This window comes from Natator depressus, chromosome 9 (assembly GCF_965152275.1).
Source record: "Natator depressus isolate rNatDep1 chromosome 9, rNatDep2.hap1, whole genome shotgun sequence".
Lineage (NCBI taxonomy): Eukaryota > Metazoa > Chordata > Testudines > Cheloniidae > Natator > Natator depressus.
The window spans coordinates 54763509-54786510 of NC_134242.1; the positions used below are offsets into that span (position 1 = coordinate 54763509).

General features: G+C 47.7%; 1 protein-coding gene across 1 annotated transcript in view; it reads right to left on the bottom strand.

Annotated features, from left to right (window-relative positions):
- Nucleotides 1–12833, bottom strand: part of ANO7 (anoctamin 7) — a 28970-nt gene extending 16137 nt beyond the window's left edge. Inside the window, exons 1-8 of the mRNA XM_074964224.1 lie at nucleotides 12468–12833; nucleotides 11762–11837; nucleotides 10979–11151; nucleotides 9284–9391; nucleotides 8742–8878; nucleotides 6092–6149; nucleotides 1813–1923; nucleotides 1292–1457 (exon numbers count right to left, since the gene is read on the bottom strand). Coding sequence (XP_074820325.1) covers nucleotides 1292–1457; nucleotides 1813–1923; nucleotides 6092–6149; nucleotides 8742–8878; nucleotides 9284–9391; nucleotides 10979–11151; nucleotides 11762–11837; nucleotides 12468–12581 — 943 coding nt within the window. The 5' untranslated portion in view covers nucleotides 12582–12833. The remainder of the gene's footprint in view (nucleotides 1–1291; nucleotides 1458–1812; nucleotides 1924–6091; nucleotides 6150–8741; nucleotides 8879–9283; nucleotides 9392–10978; nucleotides 11152–11761; nucleotides 11838–12467) is intronic.
- Nucleotides 12834–23002: the final 10169 nt, after the last annotated feature.

A 23002-nucleotide genomic window follows, 5' to 3' on the forward strand; every position in this document is an offset into this window, starting at 1 on the left:
TGGAAATGGATGGTGTTCCTGGGGGAAGCCTCAGAGAAAAGCGGGAGCTTGCATGTAGATCTAGGCTCCAGCTATGAGCTCCTCTGATCAGGAGTGCCACCGCTGGGATACCATCATGGAGAACGTCTGTCCCATCTTCTCTTGATGGGCTGTGGTCAAGGGATGAGTGTCCTGGTCTATGGAGGGTTTTGTAGATTAGGACTAGGACTTGAAACTCAGCCCCATCACAGACAGGGACCAGCAAAGCATCCATTTTGATGGATGCTCCTACTTGATCAGCCACGTCCATTTCATAGACTCTTTCATAGAATATCAGGGTTGGAAGGGATCTCAGGAGATCTAGTCCAACCCCCTGCTCAAAGCAGGACCAATCCCTAGTTTTTGCCCCAGATCCCTGAATGGCCCCCTCAAGGATTGAACTCTCAACCCTCGGTTTTGCAGGCCAATGCTCAAACCGCTGAGCTATCCCTTCTCCATCAAATGCATCCCACAGCTTGGACATGACAGGAAGGGCTTCTGGCCAGCTGCTCTGTGCAAGAGGGACAGCTTTCCTTGCCTGGGATACGGCAGACAATCCCAGTACAAGGTAAACAAACACACCCTAAGCTAACTTCTCTCTAACAAGCCACAGTAGGAAAGGGGCAAAAAGGATGATTAGTGAAAAGTGGCAACCTGAGAAGGATCCTCCCTGCTCCTCTGGCAATGACACCCATGCACCTGATGTAAAGGGTGCTCCTTACTACAGTACAGCCCGTCCTTGGTCTGCACTGGTGAAGCAAAGCACTCTGCTTACTCAAGCAATTGATATTCTCTGCGCTGATCCCAGCATTCCCTTCAGCAGAACACAAGGAGGCCGACACTCCAGGGAAGCATTAGCCCTTTCTGGAGAAGGTACTAGGTTAGGGCAGAGCTGGGTGTCACAGGAGGTGGTTGAAGAAGCAGTAAGGAGCAGGACAGAATAATGCATACTGGTGCTGGTGGTGCCCTTCCACTGCTGGCTAGAACCCATCCCCTTTGAGCAGCATGGCTGCAGGAGGCATTATTCTTCACCAAGCCTGATTTCTTAGAGACTGGACAGTCTGATCTCCTGATCAGTGAGGCTGCAGTTCCTTTTCCAGTGGGCATGAGGAACACACAGCTATCACAGCTCAGGAATTAGTCGGAGATAGAGGTGCAGGCTCGAGGCTAAAGAGAATGGGGCAGGAGATCCAGGGCTGCGTATTGACAGGTCTGGTTGGGGCCAGGGATGAAGGTAAGTTGTTGGGAGGGCTCCGAAGAGCATTGTACTCACCCAGCCAGGCAAAGTAGAGTGCGATCTTCTCTCCAAAGTACCTGCGGATGTGATCCAGTGGCTGGTACCTGTTCCATTTCCGCCACCTTGCCCAGTACTGGAAGAGGACCTGGCGCTCGGTCAGGCTCTCAGGGGCCAGCCTGTCAGCAGGTACCGCAAAGGGACCCTGCGGGGGAGAAGCAAGGAGGTTCCAACTGAGGCTGGTGAAAGCATTGCAGCTGCCCATGCAGAGCAGAGCACCTGGCTGGGCTGGGGAGAGGGGCTTGACAAAAGCCCCCTGCCTCTCCAGCTCCCCACAGCCAAGCTCCCCCACCCCCAGTTACCTCTGCATTCTTTCAGAAAGGCTGAATAAGGAGCTTTTTGAACAGCCCGGCCCCCTCCTGGGCAGAGGCCATGCAAGTGCTCTGTCTTGGCCAGGGCTCCCTGCTGCCCCCTGAGCTGGAGATCAGGGCATGACCGAAGTCCAGTCTGGCTGAGGTAACAGGGAACTGGTGCTGGAAAGAGACTGTCTCCTGACTTACCTCATGCAGGGGGAATGCAGCTGCAAAGACATCCTCGCTCAGCAGCCGATCCACCCCAACCTCCCCCTGCTTCAAGTGGCCATATGGCGTCGTGGCCAGGATCTCGTACAGCTGGGGGAAGCAAAGAGGTGGTAACTAGCCACTGTCACACTGACAAAAGATACAACGAGAACCCCGTGATCTCTCTCTAAGCACCGACACCATGCTCCGCACTGCGCTATGGAGACCCGTGCCTCAAAGGTTCTCAGTCAGCAACCACCCTTCAGCCCTTTCAAGAGGGAAAAGGAGAATTTGGGTGGAAAGAGACTCAACAAGTTCAAATAAATTCAGGTATAGGAAGTTGATTTTTGCCACCTATTTCAAGCCTGACTCTCATAGGCATTGTAACATTCCCTTCCCCGGACACTGAAAACGGAGAGAGAAGGGTTGGTTTTTAGTCAGCCTCTTTAAAAACTTAGCGTGTATTAAAATCTATTTAACTCCAATTGCCAGTGAATACTTGGAAGAAAAGTTGTCTGGTACAAGTGCTGGAGGAACCGACTAGGGGCCGTGCTCCTCTTGACCTGCTGCTTACAAACAGGGAAGAATTGGTAGGGGAAGTAGAAGTGGGTGGCAACTTGGGCAGCAGTGACCATGAGATGGTTGAGTTCAGGATTCTGAAAAAAGGAAGAAAGGAGAGTGGCAAAATATGGACCCTGAACTTCAGAAAATCAGACTCCCTTAGGGAACTGATGGGCAGGATCCCCTGGGAGGCTAATATGAGGGGGCAAGGAGTCCAGGAGAGCTGGCTGTATTTTAAAAAAGCCTTATTGAGGGCGCAGCAACAAACGCTGGATGAATGGACTATAAGGTGGATAGAAAGTTGGCTAGATTGTCGGGCTCAACGGGTAGTGATCAATGGCTCCATGTCTAGTTGGCAGCCGGTATCAAGTGGAGTGCCCCAAGGGTCAGTCCTGGGGCCGGTGTTGTTCAATATCTTCATAAATGATCTGGAGGATGGCGTGGATTACACCCTCAGCAAGTTTGCAGATGACACTAAACTGGGAGGAGAGGTAGATATGCTGGAGGGCAGGGATAGGATACAGAGGGCCCTAGACAAATTAGAGGATTGGGCCAAAAGAAATCTGATGAGGTTCAACAAGGACAAGTGCAGAGTCCTGCACTTAGGACGGAAGAATCCCATGCACTGCTACAGACTAGGGGCCGAATGGCTCGGCAGCAGAAAAGGACCTAGGGGTTACAGTGGACGAGAAGCTGGATATGAGTCAACAGTGTGCCCTTGTTGCCAAGAAGGCCAATGGCATTTTGGGATGTATATGTAGGGGCATAGCGAGCAGATCGAGAGACGTGATCGTTCCCCTCTATTCGACATTGGTGAGGCCTCATCTGGAGTACTGTGTCCAGTTTTGGGCCCCACACTACAAGAAGGATGTGGAAAAATTGGAAAGAGTCCAGCAGAGGGCAACAAAAATGATTAGGGGACTGGAACACATGACTTATGAGGAGAGGCTAAGGGAACTGGGATTGTTTAGTCTGCAGAAAAGAAGAATGAGGGGGGATTTGATAGCTGGTTCCAAAGAGGATGGATCTAGACTGTTCTCAGTGGTAGCTGATGACAGAACAAGGAGTAATGGTCTCAAGTTGCAGTGGGGGAGATTTAGGTTGGATATTAGGAAAAACTTTTTCACTAGGACGGTGGTGAAACACTGGAATGCGTTACCTAGGGAGGTGGTGGAATCTCCTTCCTTAGGAATTTTTAAGGTCAGGCTTGACAAAGCCCTGGCTGGGATGATTTAATTGGGGATTGGTCCTGCTTTGAGCAGGGGGTTGGACTAGATGACCTCCTGAGGTCCCTTCCAACCCTGATATTCTATGATTCTATGAAACCATCCCGAAGTACAAAAAGAATAGCAAATATGGCAGGCGACCAGGTTGGCTTAACAGTGAAATCTCTGGTCAGCTTAAACTCAAAAAGGAAGAGATTTGAACAGATGACTAGGGAGGAGTATAAAAATATTGCTAGAGCATGCAGGGTTGTAATCAGGAACGCCAAGGCACAACTGGAGTTGCATCTAGCAAAGTAATGTGAAGGGTAACAAGAAGGGTTTCTTCAGGTATGTTAGCAACAAGAAGGTGGTCAGGGAAAGTGTGCGACCCTTACAGAATGGGGGAGGCAACATAGTGACAGATGATGTGGAAAAAGCTGAAGTACTCAATGCTTTTTTGCCTCGGTCTTCACAGACAAGGGCAGCTCCCAGACTGCTGCACTGGGCAACACCATATGGGGAGTAGGTGAGCAGCCCTCAGTGGTGAAAGAACAGGTTAAGGACTATTTAGAAAAGCTGGACATGCACAAGTCCATGCAATGCATCCAAGGGTGCTGAGGGAGTTGGCTGATGTGATTGCAGAGCCATTAGCCACTGTTTTTGAAAATTCATGGTGATCAGGGGAGGTCCTGGACGATTGGAAAAAGGCAAATATAGTGCCCATATTTAAAAAAAGAGAACCTGGGGAACTACAGCCTCACTTCGGTCCCTGGCAAAATCATGGAGCAGGTCCTCAAGGAATCCATTTTGAAGTACTTGGAGAGGAAGGTGATTAGGAACAGTCAACATGGATTCACCAAGGGCAAGTCATGCCTGACCAACCTGATTACCTTCTATGATGAGATGACTGGCTCTGTGGATATGGGGAAAGCGGTGGATGTGATATATCTTGACTTTAGCAAAGCTTTTGATACGGTCTCCCACAGTATTCTTGCCAGCAAGTTAAAAAAGTATGGTTTGGATGAATGGACTATAAGGTGGATAGAAAGCTGACTAGATTGTCGGGCTCAACGGGTAGCAATCAATGGCTCGATGTCTAGTTGGCAGCCAGTATCAAGCGGAGTGCCCCAGGGGTCGGTCCTCGGGCCGGTTTTGTTCAACATCTTTATTAATGATCAGGATGATGGGATTAATTGCACCCTCAGCAAATTCGCAGATGACACTAAGCAGGGGGGGAGAGGTAGATACGCTGGAGGGCAGGGATAGGATACAGAGGGCCCTAGACAAATTAGAGGATTGGGCCAAAAGAAATCTGATGAGGTTCAACAAGGACAAGTGCAGAGTTCTGCACTTAGGAAGGAAGAATCCCATGCACTGCTACAGGCCGGGGACCGAATGGCTAAGCAGCAGTTCTGAAGAAAAGGAGCTGGGGATTAGAGTGGACGAGAAGCTGGATATGAGTCAGCAGTGTGCCCTAGTTGCCAAGAAGGCCAATGGCATATTGGGCTGTATTAGTAGGAGCATTGCCCGCAGATCGAGGGAAGTGATTATTCCCCTCTATTCGGCACTGGTGAGGCCACACCTGGAGTATTGCGTCCAGTTTTGGTCCCCCCACTACAGAAGGGATGTGGCAGGACACGACCAGCATGTTCAGTGACTGAGAGACTTGCAGGAGCTGACAGAGGCAGGATGGTCCAGTAGTTAGGGCAGTAGTCTAGGACTTGTGAGACCTGGTCCTGCTCCGCCACAGACTGTGTGTGTGAACTTGGGCAAGTCACCTAGCCTTTCTGTGCCTCAGTTCCCCACCTGTAAATGGTGATAATAGCTCTGCCCTGCCTCATAAGCTTTAAAGGTTGTGAGGTGCTCAGATACAATGAAGAGGGGAACCCTCTAAGTCCCTAAAATAGATAGCTGATTCCCCACTACCTTGCGCAGTGCAGCCATTCACACTTGTGCAAGGTGGGCATACCATGCTACCACCTGGGCAGCAGAGCAGAGACGTCTGATTTGGTAACATTTTACACCCACTTTGCACACGAGTAAGTGACAGTCTTTCTTTAGACTGATCAGGATCTGGGATGTGCCTAGTGCCCAAACAGCCAGGGTCACAAGCCTACTCGTTACTCAAGCTACCCCCTAAACTGAGCCTTCCCTCTGCTTAAATGTCAACCTCCCTAGAGGCCACCATACTTGCCCCCAACCTAAGCCCATGCCTCCCTGGAAGGCCTGCACCCTCCAGATTCAAGTGGGGCCTTCTCCATGACACCCACCTCTCTCCTAGCCCAAACGCAAGCCTCGCCAGGGTCCCAAACTTGCTGCACCCAAAGCCCTCCCCTTGCGTGGCCCTTTCTGCCCAGGCCAGAACACTCGAGCCCTTCCCAGCTGGGCTGACACAAAAACAATGAATTAGCATGTAAAGAATTGAACCAGAAGCCAAGAAGGAAGGGCACATCTCAGCCCCAGGCCCTGCGGGACCTCTCCCTCCCCAGGAGACCCCTGGACTGGATACTCACTATCCTGTGCCGCTGCGTGCTGCTGAAGAAGGTGTCTTGCTCATTGCTCCCTAGGAACCTGCAATCACATACACCAGAACCATGATGGGAGCATGCCCCCAAAAGTGCAACCCACAGGACGAGCCATCCTGTTTCCTCTCCCCGAGCCCAGGGCCATCCACTTCCCCACCCCATTTTGCCACAGGTAAAGCCCTGCACCTCACTCATCCAACCGAGGACACCACCTCCCTGCCCCTGCCAGCCCAGCTGCAAAGAGAAGGCACTTGCAGGGGCAGTTCCAACAGCAGGTCACCTCCTTGGCTTCACCCATCAGCTCAGAGGGGCGGCCTATAGAGTCACTCCCCCGGAGTAGTCCTCTCACAGCAGCCTTGCTCTGCTGATCATCAACCTACCCACCTCATCCGACCCTGTGTGCACACATGGCTCCTCCTCCCTATAGGTACCCTGTGCCCCGCCAAGTGGTGGTATTTAATTTTTATCCCTTTATTGCTCCGATAGCTTCGGCAGTGCACTAGGGGTCTAAAGGACACTGACACCAATGTGCTTCCTGCCCTGAAGAGTTTATGATCTAGGCAGACAACGTGCACAGCCAGCTGCCTGGATGAGCACTCCAGCAGGTGGCGTAACAGGCTTCCCTGTGGGTGCCCCGCAGGCCTGTTAGACAGGGAGTGGGAGAAGAGGTCTCCTCTCAGAGCCACTTATAGATTCATAGATATTTAGGTCAGAAGGGACCATTATGATCATGTAGTCTGACCTCCTGCACAATGCAGGCCACAGAATTTCACCCACCACTCCTGCAAAAAACCTCACACCTATATCTGTGCTATTGAAGTCCTCAAATCGTAGTTTAAAGACTTCAAGGAGCAGAGAATCCTCCAGCAAGTGACCCGTGCCCCATGCTACAGAGGAAGGTGAAAAACCTCCAGGGCCTCTTCCAATCTGCCCTGTAGGAAAATTCCTTCCCGACCCCAAATATGGCAATCAGCTAAACCCTGAGCATATGGGCAAGATTCATCAGCCAGATACTACAGAAAATTCTTTCCTGGGTAACTCGGATCCTACCCCATCTAATATCCCATCACAGGCCATTGGGCCTATTTACCATGAATATTTAATCACCAAAACCATGATATCCTATCATACCATCTCCTCCATAAACTTATCGAGTTTAATCTTAAAGCCAGATAGGTCTTTTGCCCCCACTGCTTCCCTTGGAAGGCTATTCCAAAACTTCACTCTGATGGTTAGAAACCTTCATCTAATTTCTAGTCTAAATTTCCTGGTGGCCAGTTTATATCCATTTGTTCTTGTGTCCACATTGGTACTGAGCTTAAATAATTCCTCTCCCTCTCCGGTATTTATCCCTCTGATATATTTATAGAGAGCAATCATATCTCCCCTCAACCTTCTTTTAGTTAGGCTAAACAAGCCAAGCTCCTTGAGTCTCCTTTCACAAGACAAGTTTTCCATTCCTCGGATCATCCTAGTAGCCCTTCTCTGTACCTGTTCCAGTTTGAATTCATCCTTCTTAAACATGGGAGACCAGAACTGCACACAGTATTCCAGGTGAGGTCTCACCAGTGCCTTGTATAACAGTACTAAAACCTCCTTATCCCTACTGGAAATACCTCTCCTGATGCATCCCAAGACTGCATTAGCTTTTTTCATGGCGATATCACATTGGCAGCTCATAGCCATCCTATGATCAACCAATACTCCAAGGTCCTTTTCCTCCTCTGTTACTTCTAATTGATGTGTCCCTAGCTTATAACTAAAATTCTTGTTATTAATCCCTAAATGCATGACCTTACACTTTTCACTATTAAATTTCATCCTATTACTATTACTCCAGTTTACAAGGTCATCCAGATCCTCCTGTAGGATATCCCTGTCCTTCTCTAAATTGGCAATACCTCCCAGCTTTGTATCATCCGCAAACTGTATTAGCACACTCCCACTTTTTGTGCTGAGGTCAGTAATAAAAAGATTAAATAAGATTGGTCCCAAAACCGATCCTTGAGGAACTCCACTGGTAACCTCCCTCCAGTCTGACAGTTCACCTTTCAGTAGGACCCGTTGTAGTCTCCCCTTTAACCAATTCCTTATCCACCTTTCAATTTCCCTATTGATCCCCATCTTATCCAATTTAACTAATAATTCCCCATGTGGCACGGTATCAAACGCCTTACTGAAATCTAGGTAAATTAGATCCACTGCATTTCCTTTGTCTAAAAAAATCTGTTACTTTCTCAAAGAAGGAGATCAGGTTGGTTTGGCACGATCTACCTTTTGTAAAACCATGTTGTATTTTGTCCCATTTACCATTAACTTCAATGTCCTTAACTACCTTCTCCTTCAAAAATTTTTCCCAAGACCTTGCATACTACAGATGTAAAACTAACAGGCCTATAATGACCCGGATCACCTTTTTTCCCTTTCTTAAAGATAGGAACTATGTTAGCAATTCTCCAATCATACGGTACAACCCCTGAGTTTACAGATTCATTAAAATTCACTTGGGTAACTGTCTGTCCCACAGCCCTTGCCCTCAGGGAGACAGCAGGAAGCTCATTCCAGATGGGAAAGAGGAAGGGTGATCAGCACAAGGAAGCAGGAGTGAATGCGTTCTACAGGCCCCCCGGGCTCTTACCATGTTAACTTGTTCACCTTGAAGTGACAAGTGTAGTAGTCCAGGGGCATGTTTGGAACCTCCTCACACAGCAGGCTGGGGACACCCAGCCTCTTCACCACTCTGTCAGACCAGTTTGAAGCCTGATTCGGCAGGGCCTGGGCACAAGCAAGAGGAAAAGGTCAGGAGGAGGGCAACAGCAGCAGCATGGTGCCGAGTCAGCATCCGGGGACAGAGGAGGGTGGGGGAAGAGACGAGTGCCCCAGCTGCATGCACAATGACGCGAGAGGCTGGGAGCACTGGCATGTGAAAGGGGGTGAGTGGGGAAGCACTGAAGGGATAAGGAAGCTCCTCCCAGGCGACCTCCGGCGCCTGCCCAGCCCAGTGTGTACACCAATCAGCCAGCACGGAGATACCTTCCCCACAACTCTTCCCCCCCTCCCCCACTGTGACACATGGGAGCAGTGGGATAGCTTCACCCTGGCAACTAGGAGTTCCTCATCTCCTGCAGGGGTGAACTGGGCCCTAGAGGGAAGAGGAACGAGTCTCGGAAAGACCCTCACCTGCAGGGGGAGCCTCAGCCGGAGATCCTCTGCGTAATAACACAGCACGCTCCAGGGAGCATTCAGCAGCACATAGTGCACCACCTTCTTCTCATCCTGGACCGCGTGCTGGGAGAGGAGAGGGAAAGATGGCATTAGCCACCTGTTGTACTCAGGCCTGGCGTTTATAGGCTGGATCCTCCGCTGCGGTGAATCAACAAGGCTCCCTTGAAGTTGAGGCTGCTATGTTAATTCATAGCAGCAAGCGGCCAGCCATGCAGAACTCACCCTGGCTGTGCCATTCCTAAGCATCTAGAGAGGGGGATGTCTACACTGCAAAGAAAAACCCACGGCAGAGCTCAGACTCACATGATGAGGCTAAAAATAGCGTAGATGTTCCTGCTCAGGCTGGAGCCCAGGGCCCCGAACTGCATGGCTCAGAGCTTAGGGCTCCAGCCAGAGTTGGAACATCTACACTGCTATTTTTAGCCCTGTAGCGAGCCCAAATCAGTTGACCTTCATTGTCTTCAGCTGGGAGACTCACTGCCAAGGGTTTTCTTTTGCAGTGTAGACGTGCCGTAGGAACCCTGCAGAGCTCAGGGAACTGTGCAGCAGAGGAGCCACCTCCCATCACTCCTCTCCAAGAGAGCGCATCTCCCAGCAGGCCAGGCAGCATGAGACCAAAGAGCTTCCCTCCTGGGCCTGCCAGGAGAATCACTAGATGATGGGAGTAGGTTAGACACACACACACACACCCACCCCCCCATGTGGCACAAGGTCAATATTATTCCAATGAAAGATCAGCAGATGATTCCCTAGCCACCCCCCACAGCTCTGCCTCGTTCCCAGTAGGCTGAAATGCCCACTGCCGCCCTGGCCCACTGACTGGGGAGGCGGCCATTTTGGAACTGGGTAAAGTTCTGGTCCCAGGCTCCATCCACTCTGTAGTACTCTGGCAGTGAAAAGGGGAGGGAGATCTGCCTCAAGAGGCACCACCTGTTATCCCTAATGACAGATAAATGGTGTGGCAGGTGCGGACAGACTAGGCTATGCTGGGGGCTCTATGGGCCCCTGACCAGGTTCAGGATAAGGGAGCGGGAAGGTGGTTTACAGACATTAGTCATTCGTGTCACTTAATGCTCAGCTGGAAGGTGTGTAGATACCATGGTGATGGTATCTAACATGACACAATAGAAAGGCACCTTTGCCCTCCTCCTGTGCCAATCACAGCTCAGCTGGCCCAGGCGACCATGCCTATAACTTAGCTCTAACATGCTTCATCATACACAGGGCCCTGTTTCTACATGAATTAGGTTTCCTCTGCAGGGTAAGTGATGCAGAGTAGACTGACCATGTGTCCTGGCTCCAGTGGGGGAAGAAGGCTCAATTTATCACCACATGCTGGCAGGCTGCCTGTGTTGCTGACAGATGGCTGCATTTCCAGCCTCCTCCTCAGACTGCCCAGCCAGCTGGCCCTTTGCTTTCCTTTCCCCTCTGAGAGAAGCCAGGACCAAGCCAAGGTGGACAATGAGCTCCCCTTTCTGGAGGGGGTGGCCCCGACACGTCCGGATGTAGATTACTGGGCTGAGGGGGAAAGACCAGGACCCAGTGAACAAAGCAACTCTTCCCCCCAGGACAGAGGGCCCTGCAGAGCTAGGCTAGTGCGCTGGTACACAGGGAGGCCACCTGCCTGGGCACCAGAAAGGACCCAGCTACCTTTTCTATACAGATTCCAGCAGCCTGGAGCTTGTTCAGAAACTTCTTCCGCCAAGTCCTGCGGACATCGACAGCTCTTCTCCACCGGGGTACCTTGCTCTCAGCACTGGTTCCTTCACTCTGTCCCTCCTGCTCCTGAGTCTGAGGGTCTGCTTCCCACACCAGGACGAAGTCTGGGACAAGAAGAGACAGCTTGTGTCCACATCACAGAAAATGGACACTGCAAGGCACATGGGGGCAAAGCTCTTCAGAACCACCCAGCTCATGCACATCTATTGCTTCATCTGCTTCTCCATCCATTCCTGCCCAGTGCCCATCTGATTCTTGTCACAGGGCTAAATCTTGGTGGAGTAAGACGAGCAGCCTGCAGAAAGGGGCATGTGCAGAGAGGAGCAGGCTGGGGATTATAAACCTAAGAGCCCTACCGTTTATGGAATGAGTCTACCACATGTGGCTACAGGAAGATGTACTTTCTTACTTCAGCCACAAGGACGAGGGTCCTCAGACAAACCAGGACAGTCAAGCTAGCCAGGGGCCTAGTGGACTCCAGATATGCCTAACAGAACTACTTCAACCAGCAGAACCCATTCAGTTCCGCCCTGTCCATGGGGACTGGAGGGCACATCCCAACCCAAGGGTGTGCGCGGTGTTGAGAGCAGGGCTGAGGACTTCACCCCTTATTTACAGGTTTCCTTCTATAAAATAAGTAAATAAATACAAAGGCCACCAACCTCAAAACAACCTCCTCAAACATCAGCATTTCTCCCTGCACTGTGCCCTCACCTATCCTGGTGTGTCCATCACTGAAGACATTTGCAGTGCTCTGAGGAACATGGGTCACTTGACTTGGTTTGCTCAGCTAGAAAAGAAAGCATTAACTCATAAGAGGCTTGGGCTTGCATCCGCAACAGCCCTGCGGAATGCTGACAGGAACTAGCAAAAGGAAGGGAAGGTGCTGCTGGCGTCATGCAGTCCCCACCAGGATTCCAGGAGCAAGTGTGACCCCACCAGGGTGCTAGTTAGGACTTATCTAAACTCTCATCCCAAAGAAGGCAATGGGCTACAGGGCTGCCCTCCTACAGTGGGCATATGCCACTACCACGGTAATACGAAATAAGTCATGTGCATACAGTGGGAACTGCTGTTTGCAAACCAGTCTCAGTGCATTTAGTGACTGCCAGGAGACAGGGCCCATAAACAATGGCCAGCCAGCCTCACCCAGTTTGGAAGTGGGTGGCTCTCTATGCAAGCTTGTCCATTGCTTGGAGCAGCTGATCTCCCTGAGCACCCTCTCCTTCATCTTGCCTTTGGATGCAGGCATTCCTGGTGTTGCTCCACACCCCCCACCCCCTTCAACAGGAACAGGAGCTGTGCTCCCCAGATAGCTCCCTAGTCATCCCCCATGTGGCAGGAGGTGATGGCGCAGATTGACCCGCCCTTCCCCCTCACTGCTCTAAATATCCATCCACAGTAGATTTTATATGCCTACCTCTGAGATTTCAATAGGATCCTGGCTCAGACTCCCGTAATAAGGCCCTTTGGCATTTTGGTCTTCACCCATCAGGTTGGCATGATCATCTGCTTTGATCTTTTTTCGCTGCATCTTGATCCTTCATGCCACCAGCACCTTCTGCTGTTTAGGAACAAATCAGCAAGATGTGAGTGCAGCGTGGACGGGCCAAAGCTCCCTCCCATAGGAGGCAGCAGACCAGGCCTTACAATGTTTGGGGTCCCAACATGCCAGAAGAGATCAAGACATGGGCTGCCTCACTTTCTGGTCCTGATGGTAGAGATACAGGAGTGCTCTAGTGGTAAGCTGCTTCCTTCCCCTCCTGTTCTGCTGTGGTACATTATAAATGTATTTTGTTACCTTGCTTGACAATTATTCACTATGTATAAGACTTACCTGATGCATTTTGTTTTAAATAAATGTAGGAGTTTTATTAAAAGATATCAAGGGAAATCTATGAGAGCAGGATTGCTAGCAGCAAGAATTTAGGTTGAGACCCTGGACAAAGGAATTGTTACCTTTTGTATCAGAGTGGTTTAAGTGAACACATTCATGCATTACAAGGATATGTGAGCTTTCTTCATTTGTTTATCAAGAAGCCATTCAGGAGAGGCTGGGAAAGGTTTTAGGAAGAAGCTCTGCAGTGAAGCAAAAAGAGAGATGAAGTAGTTTTAGGGACAATTAAGTGCCTCGTTCCATGTCTGGGTGAGGTGGGGTGGGACATTCTGTAACACTTTCCATGGCATGTGACAATAGTAGTCATATTATAGTTTGGCTCAGAGGTCATCTTCAGAGATATTTAATAAGTTAGGGGACCTCTATTTGATCTTAAGTTTAAAGATTTCTTTTGTAAAGTGTTAAATCATTTATTATAAAATATATTTGTTATTAGTGCTTTTAAAGAATCTGATATAGAATTTACATTTTAGAAGATATAACTTTGTTATTTAAGAAAGTGAGATTAGCATCCCAACACTAAATATTATCCCTATTTTACACAAGGGAAACAGAGGCATAGAGCAATGGCGTGACTTGCTCAAGAATACACAGTAAGTTTGTGGCAGAACTGGAAATAGAACCAAGGTCTTCCGACACCAAGTTCAGTACCTAAGCCACAACACGCGGAGTGCTGCTTTGGGACCCCACATCACAGGATGATACATAGCTACCTTTCTTGGTCGTATCAACTTCACAAAGAAACTTGCCCAGAGAGAATACAAAGGGGCTTGTTTTTCATTGCACATTAAATGAACTGTGCAGTAAGTGCAAAGAGTCCCAAACTCAGAAGGTAATTAGAGGTGGGAGATCTGGGAATCTCTTGTATGAAGTGCGCATTTCAGGCTGGGCATGACACAGACAGGACATAAGCAGCCTCAGCTGTGTCTCAGGAGCATCACTTTAGCCCCAGGGCTCTGAATCCTGTTGTAACCACTGGTGCCTTCTACAGTAGGTTATTAGGTGTTACAAATGATTGTCTCAAATGCCTTGAGTTTGCAATGCCTCATGCCCCCACACATGTCTTTTATGAGCTCTCTCAGGTGTTCTACAAGCAATGGATCTGTCATTTGGGTCTAACGCCTGTGGAGAGGTCTCTAGCTGAGGGCCAGCTGAACTGCTGCAATCTTCAACCATTTCCATCCAAATGTGTGATACACTCCCCCCTACCTGCAACCGCTTCCCCAAGCATCACAGCTGTGGCACTTCAGATGCTGCTCATAACCCCGACCCACAATGCAGTGCTTCACATATGGAAGTTAGCCAAACCTTCCTCCACACGCAGCACTGCCAGGCACCGCAGGGTATTTGCGCCAGGAGTCCCAGAATGCAGATTGGGTCTGAATGCACCAAAAGGTTCTGTGAAAACCAGCCTGGGCAAGATAAAATGTAGTGAAGAAAAAATGATGCAATAATTCACATCATGCAAGTAATGCTGCTGCTGTAACAGCTTTCTTGCTTGCTGTCTAGAGGAAGAAACATGCTAAATATGTCCGAAGAATCCCTCTACCCTGAGAGGCTCCTTGAAAGCAAGTCGGTCACAGACAGACACCTCCCCTATTCATATAGTAGGGGACTATTTTTGTTTAATGTGAAAAACTTTACCTTCCTGTTGTGGCCCATTATGGGTCTGGGTTCCAGGCAGCCTCTGATGAGCATCTCAGCCAAGATAGTGATTAATGATTTAGGGATGTCCAGTTTGAGATCTGGTTTGCAGGTGGGTGCCCAGCCCTTTCTGGAAATCAAGCCCCTCTAATGCATCTCACATTGAGCGCCCCCAAATTGCTAGTCACTTTTCTGAAAACCTTGGTCTTGTCCATGCTGGGAAAAAGCCCCATGTCAGAAGGCTTACTAACAAACCCCATGTTAAACATGACTTGGCACAGAGGCAGTCATATTTAACTGACTGTAGTTAGCTCAATCATGTAGACATGGTCAAATATATGAAAGAGAAGCAGAAGGCAATCAAAAGCTATTGGATTTTACCTCAACCAGGTGCTCCAACCTAGAGGTTCCATATGGTTTACATTGCCATTTTAATGTTTTTTTTTTCATCCCAAATCATAGTGAGCCAAGAATGAGCAACTAGGAGATTAGAAAGCAATAAAAAAAAGTTTCTTAGGCACATATACATGGACCAATCTAATGTACCAGTGTGAGCTTATGTGAGAAACACTAAACTAAAATAGCCACAGTAAGCTAATGCCTCTCTGCCTTTACCTGAGCAGGATTTGGGGTGCAGGCAAACAGCAGGATAGCCCAGGAAATGATTTCTGCCTCCTTCCTCTGTTGTGCCCCAGATTCTCAGCTGTGCAGTAGATGGAAGCTAAGATCAGATACACACTGGTAACTCTCCAGCAGGAAAGCTTCCTTTTAATGAAAAGAACCTGGTGGAAGGCTCTTGGGAAGAGTGATTGGAGTCCGCAAATAAAGACAAGTTCCAATCACAACCAGAAGCTGGACAAAAAACAAACAAAACCCGAGAAGTGCTGATTTAAGGCTTAGCTTGGCAAAGCCTCCTCAGGAAAATGCATGCCTGGTTCCATTCCAGTGCCCAAATCCCCTAGGCACTTTTGAACATGATAGCCTAAGTCTCAGAACCATGGGCCAAATTCAGCCCTGGCTTACACCCCTCGCAGCTCTCAGAAGGCAAATGGAACTGTCAGTGCAGAATATGGACCCAATATGAGTACTGCTATATTTTAATCAGCATTGAAGGTTTTTGGATTGGGGAAGAGGGGAAGTCAGCAAGGGTGTAAAATCCTATGAGTAAAGAAGATGGACCTCTGGTAAAATATATGAAGATTTTCAGGAAATATTTTCCCCTGGCAATTTGCAACTGCCTACAGTTTAGGGGCAAAATGTTTCCTTGAAAGTTCCTACTTGCAGTCAGCTCTACATTCAGCCGGTCCTCAACCACGCTGGCTGTGTGTGAAGCCAAGGTGTACGTATGTCTTTTATGAGTTGATTAAATTAGTAGTAATGGAATGACACATTCCTAGTATAGTTCACTATACTATAGTTATTTCAGAGCAGTCTCACAGTAACCCCTGCCCAAGCAGTAAAATTAACAGCTAATCCGCACAACTGTGAGGTATTAACCCCATGTTAGGCTCCCCAGCTCTAAGAAAGTTGCAGGGATTGGCCACACAGCAAACCAGTAACAGAGCCAAATCAGCACTCCCAAGTTCCTAGTGCCCAGCACCATGCACATTCTTTTAGCCTCTGTTACAGCATACACTGATCCCTCCAAGAAGCAGGATTCCTGCCCCAGCCTTAGAGAGGCAGCCAGCAAGAACAGGAACAGCTTCTGTGCTTTCATGAAGTCCTGTCCTTCTACTGTACCTGATACTGGGGGTTACTGCAGCTGGACAGCCCTCCTAGCCAGTGTGCAGACTCCAACCGTTAGCTCCATGCTGACTGTTTGCACCGAAGTAATCCTGCTGCGTTCCAAGTGCAAGCAAGACCATAAAGGGTCCTTCTAGGTTACTGTCCAAAGCTCCGCTCTCCCTCCGCCTCCCCTGGAATTTCTAGGGACAGGGAAGTGGTCTCACTTCATCTCCACTTGGTTGCTTTTAAACATCGGTTTATGGCGGCTTTCTGTCTTGGGAAACACCAGCCAGTGAGTGTGCGTAAGACCAAGAAATGGAGATAAAGCAGTGGAGACAGCAGGTTTATAATCACTTTCCTCCTTATTGCCTCTAGCAGGACCTGCCTTTGTTTGCGATGGGGGTGTGGATTTGCATGTCCCTGCACAAATTAGCATAGCCATATTTTAATAAAGCTTTGATGAGAAAAATTTAAAGAGCCAATACCAGAAGGAAATGCGGAACAATCCTAGTATTTCTGCCCTCAAGCTGATCTGGCTGTGTGCGTCTTGGCCAGGTTAAAGATTTCAAGTCACTGGAAGTGTTGTGCTTCTCCAGCCTGCATGAGTGTCAAGAGCATCACTGTGCAACACCACCGTGAGCCTCAGCCTCTTGGGTGCTACCGCAATACATGTAATAATAAAAATAGTGGGAAAGTGCTATATTAGGAAGACACAATTTATTCATTATTATTAATTCTATTTTATGAGAGGATGGGACAAAAAAAGCTGATATCATCCCAAATCAACTTCTCCTCAGGTCTTTGCTGAAATGTGACAACAACGATAAAAGCAGCCAGCATGGAAGCACTGAGAAAGACCATAGTTTGCAGGTGTGGGAGTTACTAGACAGCTGAGATTCCCAGTTGCCAAAGAATAGAGCATATGAGGCAAACCCTGTGAAATGCAAGAATCCAGGAGCAGCCCAGCTGAGTGATAGATTCCCCCATTCACACTGAGACAACTTCCATTGGCAAGAACAGAGATCAGCACCCCAAGAAGGGACTTAGACATGAAGGGTTTAGGCCAGTTCTACGGTGTACTATCAGCACCTCAATACACCCATGTGAGGCAGGGCAGTGTTCTTATCCTCATTTTACAGATAGGGACTGAGTCACAGAGAGACTAAGTGGCTTGTCCAGACTCTAAACAGTAAATCTGACAGAGCTGGGATTAAATGCAGCTCGAGTCCCAGTCCAGTGTCTTAACCACAAGCCCAGCCTTCCACCCTGCTCAGTGCAATCAGAACCTTACCTCCTCCTGCTGTCCTACTGGCAAGTTCTGATGTTGTCATCTGTGATATCATAATGCGGGGGAAGATGAAACACATCATTAGGGGAACTAATTGACACAGAAATCATCAAAGCACAATTTGAACTAGTCTCTCACAAATCAGAGTGGGGAAGCTTTTGCAAGTCCAAGCCTGTTCTTGGTAAAATCAACTGGTGTCACCTCAACCACCTTTAACTGAAGCAGTATTATGTCCATAGATCCAGATTGCCTTCTTCTGCAGAAAAGGAACACAGGAGGGTCCAGGAAAACTTGAGGAACTTGATTTTGGAGCATTTTCACCAGATCTCTTTACTAGGGAAGCAGGATTTGCCTCTCACTAGGAAACGAGCAGGGGATGCACTCTCCAGAACGTACAGTTCCCCTGAGATCTGCGTGGACCTTGGGGGGGCTAGGGGAGGTTAAAGCCATCCGTGCAGGTTCCCTGTGACAAGTTCTGGCTGTCCCTTATTGACTCCCTGGCAGCATGGCACAGACAGAATTACATCCTTAGGGATTCCTAAGTCTGCTGTTGCCTTGGTGCACCCCACCACCACCCCAGAATGAATTCCCACTGCATTAAGGGGCTCTGCTTAAAAGTTAAAATGGCCTTTGAAATGAACACAGCAAGTCTAGATACAGTGTATGACAGGGGAATAGTCTTCAGGCAATCAGAGAATCATCATATCCATTCATGGCTATGCCAACACATCTCACGACTTGTCAAGGATATCACCTTGTCTATTTTCAGATTGTGAAATACCACAAGCTTCAGCACTTTATTCATAATTATGCAGTACCACAGGTGTGTATAGTGACTTACAGAGGAGTGAAAAAGCCAGGTCCCCACCTTCACTGGACACAGCCCAAAGAGCAGAGGAACAGGTGGCTTATGGGAAGGGATGAGGATGGTAAAATTAAGATATGCTTTTTGGAGTCTACATGGCTTGTTAGAGCCTCTTATAATTTGTAATATAAGCTAGTATAATTTGAGATAGGAGTGGAAGGTTAGTTCCAGAAGGCTACATGGAAGGAGTGAGTTTTGAAGAGGGGAATTATCTCCATTTGTTGATACTCTCAGGTGGATGGTACTGGAGGAGTGAGACATATGCTTGCAGTGAGTTCTTAAAGATGGAGACAATGCATGTTGATTGGTGGGGAGCAGTGTGGAATGACATAATGGGGCATCTAGCTGCTGGGAATAGGAGTTGAACATCTTCATTCTGTTCACACGTGAAAATGAACCTAGTACTCTCACCCTTGTCCTCATGTAGGCATATCATAAAGCTGCCCTGCAGTTTCTGGCCTGACTTAGGACTGGACAATGGTGGGCGAACCTCAAGTCCTGTCCTCTCCTGCAACAGACCACAGCAGTGTCTGTGAACAGTTTGCATAGCATTGCAATGCTACAAGCCCCTCATCAATTAAAAATCCCAAATCTCCAAGAGGAGTTTAAAGCTTATCTTGAAGTGATGTTATGGCTCAAGAATGCTAAGCACTAAATCTCTTTCCACTCAAAGCAGATAGGGCATAAACAGGAGCGTCCTCATGTTGCTCCACGAATGTACCTCACCATTCATCCTGGAAAGGTGCGCTCAGTCTCCACAGCCATTCACAGCTGGCCACCGAGACCATTAGCAGGTGCCAATGAATACCACTTACAATCATGAAATTGGACGGCTATGCGGGCCTGCTAAAGGGACAGAGAACCATGCATCTCATTTCACAGGTTCAAATCCTCTTCAAGTTAGTATTAGCCAGTTATTACTGTAAATGTTAAACAAATACAATGTTACATTTTCATACACGCAACTTCATACTTTCTCTCACTTTTTCAAACAAGCACTTTCCTGTGGCTCCTCGTACATGGGAAGAGCTTCCCATAAATCTCTGCAAAGTTACCTCATTATCCCCCTTTCATATCCCACCTTAAAACTCTCCTCTGCCGTGATGCCTACCAAAATAAAATAAATAAAAAAACAATGAACGGTGTGCTGTGACCAGCATTGTCTCACTGTCCACTTGTGCTCCCTCAACTATCTGTCTCCACCTGTTGCTTCTTGGCTTAGATCATAAGCTGTACGAGGCACGCACTTTTTTGTTCTGTGTTTGTACAGCCCAGTGGGGCTACCGCAATACAAATAATAGTTGTTCAGTTGCTTTTGGGATGGGAGCTACTGGTCTCAGCCCATATCAAAATGGGTTCTGTTAAAGAGAGCCACCACCACGATCAGCATACTTGTTTGCAGCCTCAGTAGAGGAAAATCACAGGAGTGACTGTGCACAATGAATTATTTCCCCTTCTGGGCTTAGAACAACTGGGGCTTTGATATTAAAAATACTTACCATTCTTACTGGTTTTCTTTATCAATGCTGTGTGCATGAAGCCCACAAGAGAAATGCATTACAAATACTGAAGGGATTGGTTAGATAAAAGCATTGTTAAAGATACATCCACACAGTCAGAATTCAGTCACAAGTATATTGCAGAACAGGTCATTCCCATATATAGTGCATTTCTCACAGCCTGTGCCTTGCACCGATTAGCACAAATTCTATTTCCACACTGACCTGCCTCAGGCTGTGTCTACTTCACTGAATTTTACTGGAGAGAGAAGTTATATAAATATTTTTTACATGTATTGCAGAATACATTAATATATGGTAACTAACAGGTTTCACAGTAAGACTCGAAGAAGTTAAATTTACCAAATCAATGTCCAATACAATAGGGTAAACATAGGCGTATGTGAATGACAAAGCCACGTCTCTGTATCTAATAGGAACCAGGATGTGATTCATGATGCTTTCTGAGTGCAAATATTGACAGCTGCAGAATGTCACCAAATTCTTACCTTGCTGATCAAGAAAGTGAAAGCAGCTTGGAGCAAGCAGTACAGAGCTCACTGTCTGACTCAAATATTCAGTTAACTCTTCACTCACCTGGGGTATGACTGTCCTTCTGCTTTGGATTTTTAACTCACGGGCCCTGTTTAAAAATAAACCCCACCAAAACCAGAAAATCCAGTTTCTCGTTAAGTGAAAACCAGTCTGGGTTAAATTGTGCCCCCCTGGGACACTCATGCAGCCCTACTGGCTTCAGTGACTATTTAAAAGCTTGTGCATAAGATCAGTGGGGTTGCAGAGTTGAAAATGAGGCGCAAGTCGGCTCTGGTTTGGTAAGTTCTCGCTACTGGTGACAACTACCCAAGAGACTGAAAACATCAAACACTCCTCTGGATGGGTAAAGGAACCTGTGATGAAATACCTGGTTGTTTGCAAGATGCTCAGATACCATGATGGTGAGAGATGTACAAATGTCTAGATAGCAAAAGAAGACAGTAATAAATAATACCTGGCTCTTCTATAACTCTTTCCTTCCGTAGATCTCCAGTGGTTTACAAAGGTCAGATCATTATCCAGCTGGAGAAGCTGAATAGAGAGGCAAAAGCAACGAGGAGTCTGGTGGCACCTTAAAGACTAACAGATTTATTTGGGCATAAGCTTTCGTGGGTAAAAAACCCCACTTCTTCAGATGCATTGAGTGAAAATTAGATACAGGCATAAATATATACTGGCACAGGAAGAGGAGGGAGAACCTTACAAGCGGAGAACCAGTGTTGACAAGGCCAGAGAGAGGCAAGAGGCTTGCCTGAAGTCACCCAGTAGGCCAGTGCAGAGGCACTATTATTTTTTAGAGGATACAAATAGAGTACAACAATGCAGTCAGAACCAAGGCCATTGTGTGGGGTACTGCACACACACAGTAAGAGAGAGTCCCTGCCCCAACAAACTCATTTATCTAGATTAGTGGTTCTCAACATTTTCCATCCTGGGACCTCCCCGACCTACTTGGGACCTAGCCAGAACCCCCTCCTATTCAGCAGTGGGAAGGGTGTGGTGGTCATAACCTCTACCCTGTTTGTGACCCCTAGATTGAGAAACCCCATTCTAGTTAGATTTCACATTTTAAGAGTAAGAGGAACTAACAGAGTGTGTGTTACAATTAACATACTTTATTATTTTCACCATGGTAACCCTCATCCTTCTAGCCCCCCCATCCTTTGTTTACTGGCAATCCCTGTTGTGTCATGTTGATTCAACTGTAAATCTCTTGGGGCAAGAACCGGTCTCATCTACAGACCACCACCAGCACTCCTGCCACTGCATGTCGATCATCATTACGGGCAAGCCATAGGGCAGGATTCCTTTGTGTATGGTGTCAACAAAAGGGAGCTCCTGTGCACAGTCTATGACAAGCTTGCTCAACTTTGCTAATGAAAAGATTGTGTGGCAGCTAATAGAAGGTTCACTGAGGGTCAGAGCAGAACAGCACTGTGTTCCCTGAAATCCTGGTGAGTGATGGCTGCTCTGTATTTGGGCCCCATAATTTTTAAACTAGCAGGATTTACCATCCAGTTTCCAACAAACAAACAATTCTGTGTTTCCTGGGTTCTAAAGTAATCAGAAAGGAGACACTTTTAAAGGAACAATGTCACCTGCTTTTCAGGTCCACATGGACAAACCATAAATATTACTCATGTGATGATTCTAAGCAACAGCATTGAGCAACAGCTCAAACAATAGTTTGCAGAGAAAGGACAGAGGCAGACTATAGGAATAAAGCTCTCAGAGGTGGTACCCTCTGGTGGAAAAAGGTTTTGACAATACCTGCTTATCTGAAGTATCTTTAGGCACAAGGGAGAAGAGACCTCTCTGGCAGGAATGGTTCAGCAATATCCAAAGGGTGGGGTGAACTCTACCAGAGGTAGAGAAATTCCCTATCCCGCCTTTACAGTCCAATACTGGGTATGATTCACTTATGGAGAGCACCTTCTTACTCTAGACTCTTCTTTGAAGTTTCCTTCCGCTGAGTATTGTGTCCAATTCTGGGTGCCACACTTTGGGAAAGAAGTGGACAAACTGGAGTGTGTCCAGAGAGCAGCACAAACAATAAAAGGTTTAGTAAATCTGGCCTATCAGAAAAAAAGTTTTTTAAAATAGGCATGTTTAGTTTTGAGAAAAGAAGATTGGAGGGGCAGGAGTGCTGATAGGAGGAACTGGCTTTGGGGGGAAGGATAGCTCAGTGGTTTGAGCACTGGCCTGCTAAACCGTGGGTTGAGAGTTCAATCCTTGAGGGGGCCATTTAGGGATCTGGGGAGTTGGGGATTGGTCTTGCTTTGAGCAGGGGGTTGGACTAGATGACCTCCTGAGGTCCCTTCCAACCCTGATATTCTATGATATCTTCAAATGTGTAAAGGGTGGTTATAAAGAGGACAGGGATCAATTGTTCTCCATGTCCACTGAAGGTAGGACAAGTAGTAATGGGCTTAATCTGCAGCAATGGAGATTTAGGTTAGATATGACGAAAACCTTTCCAACT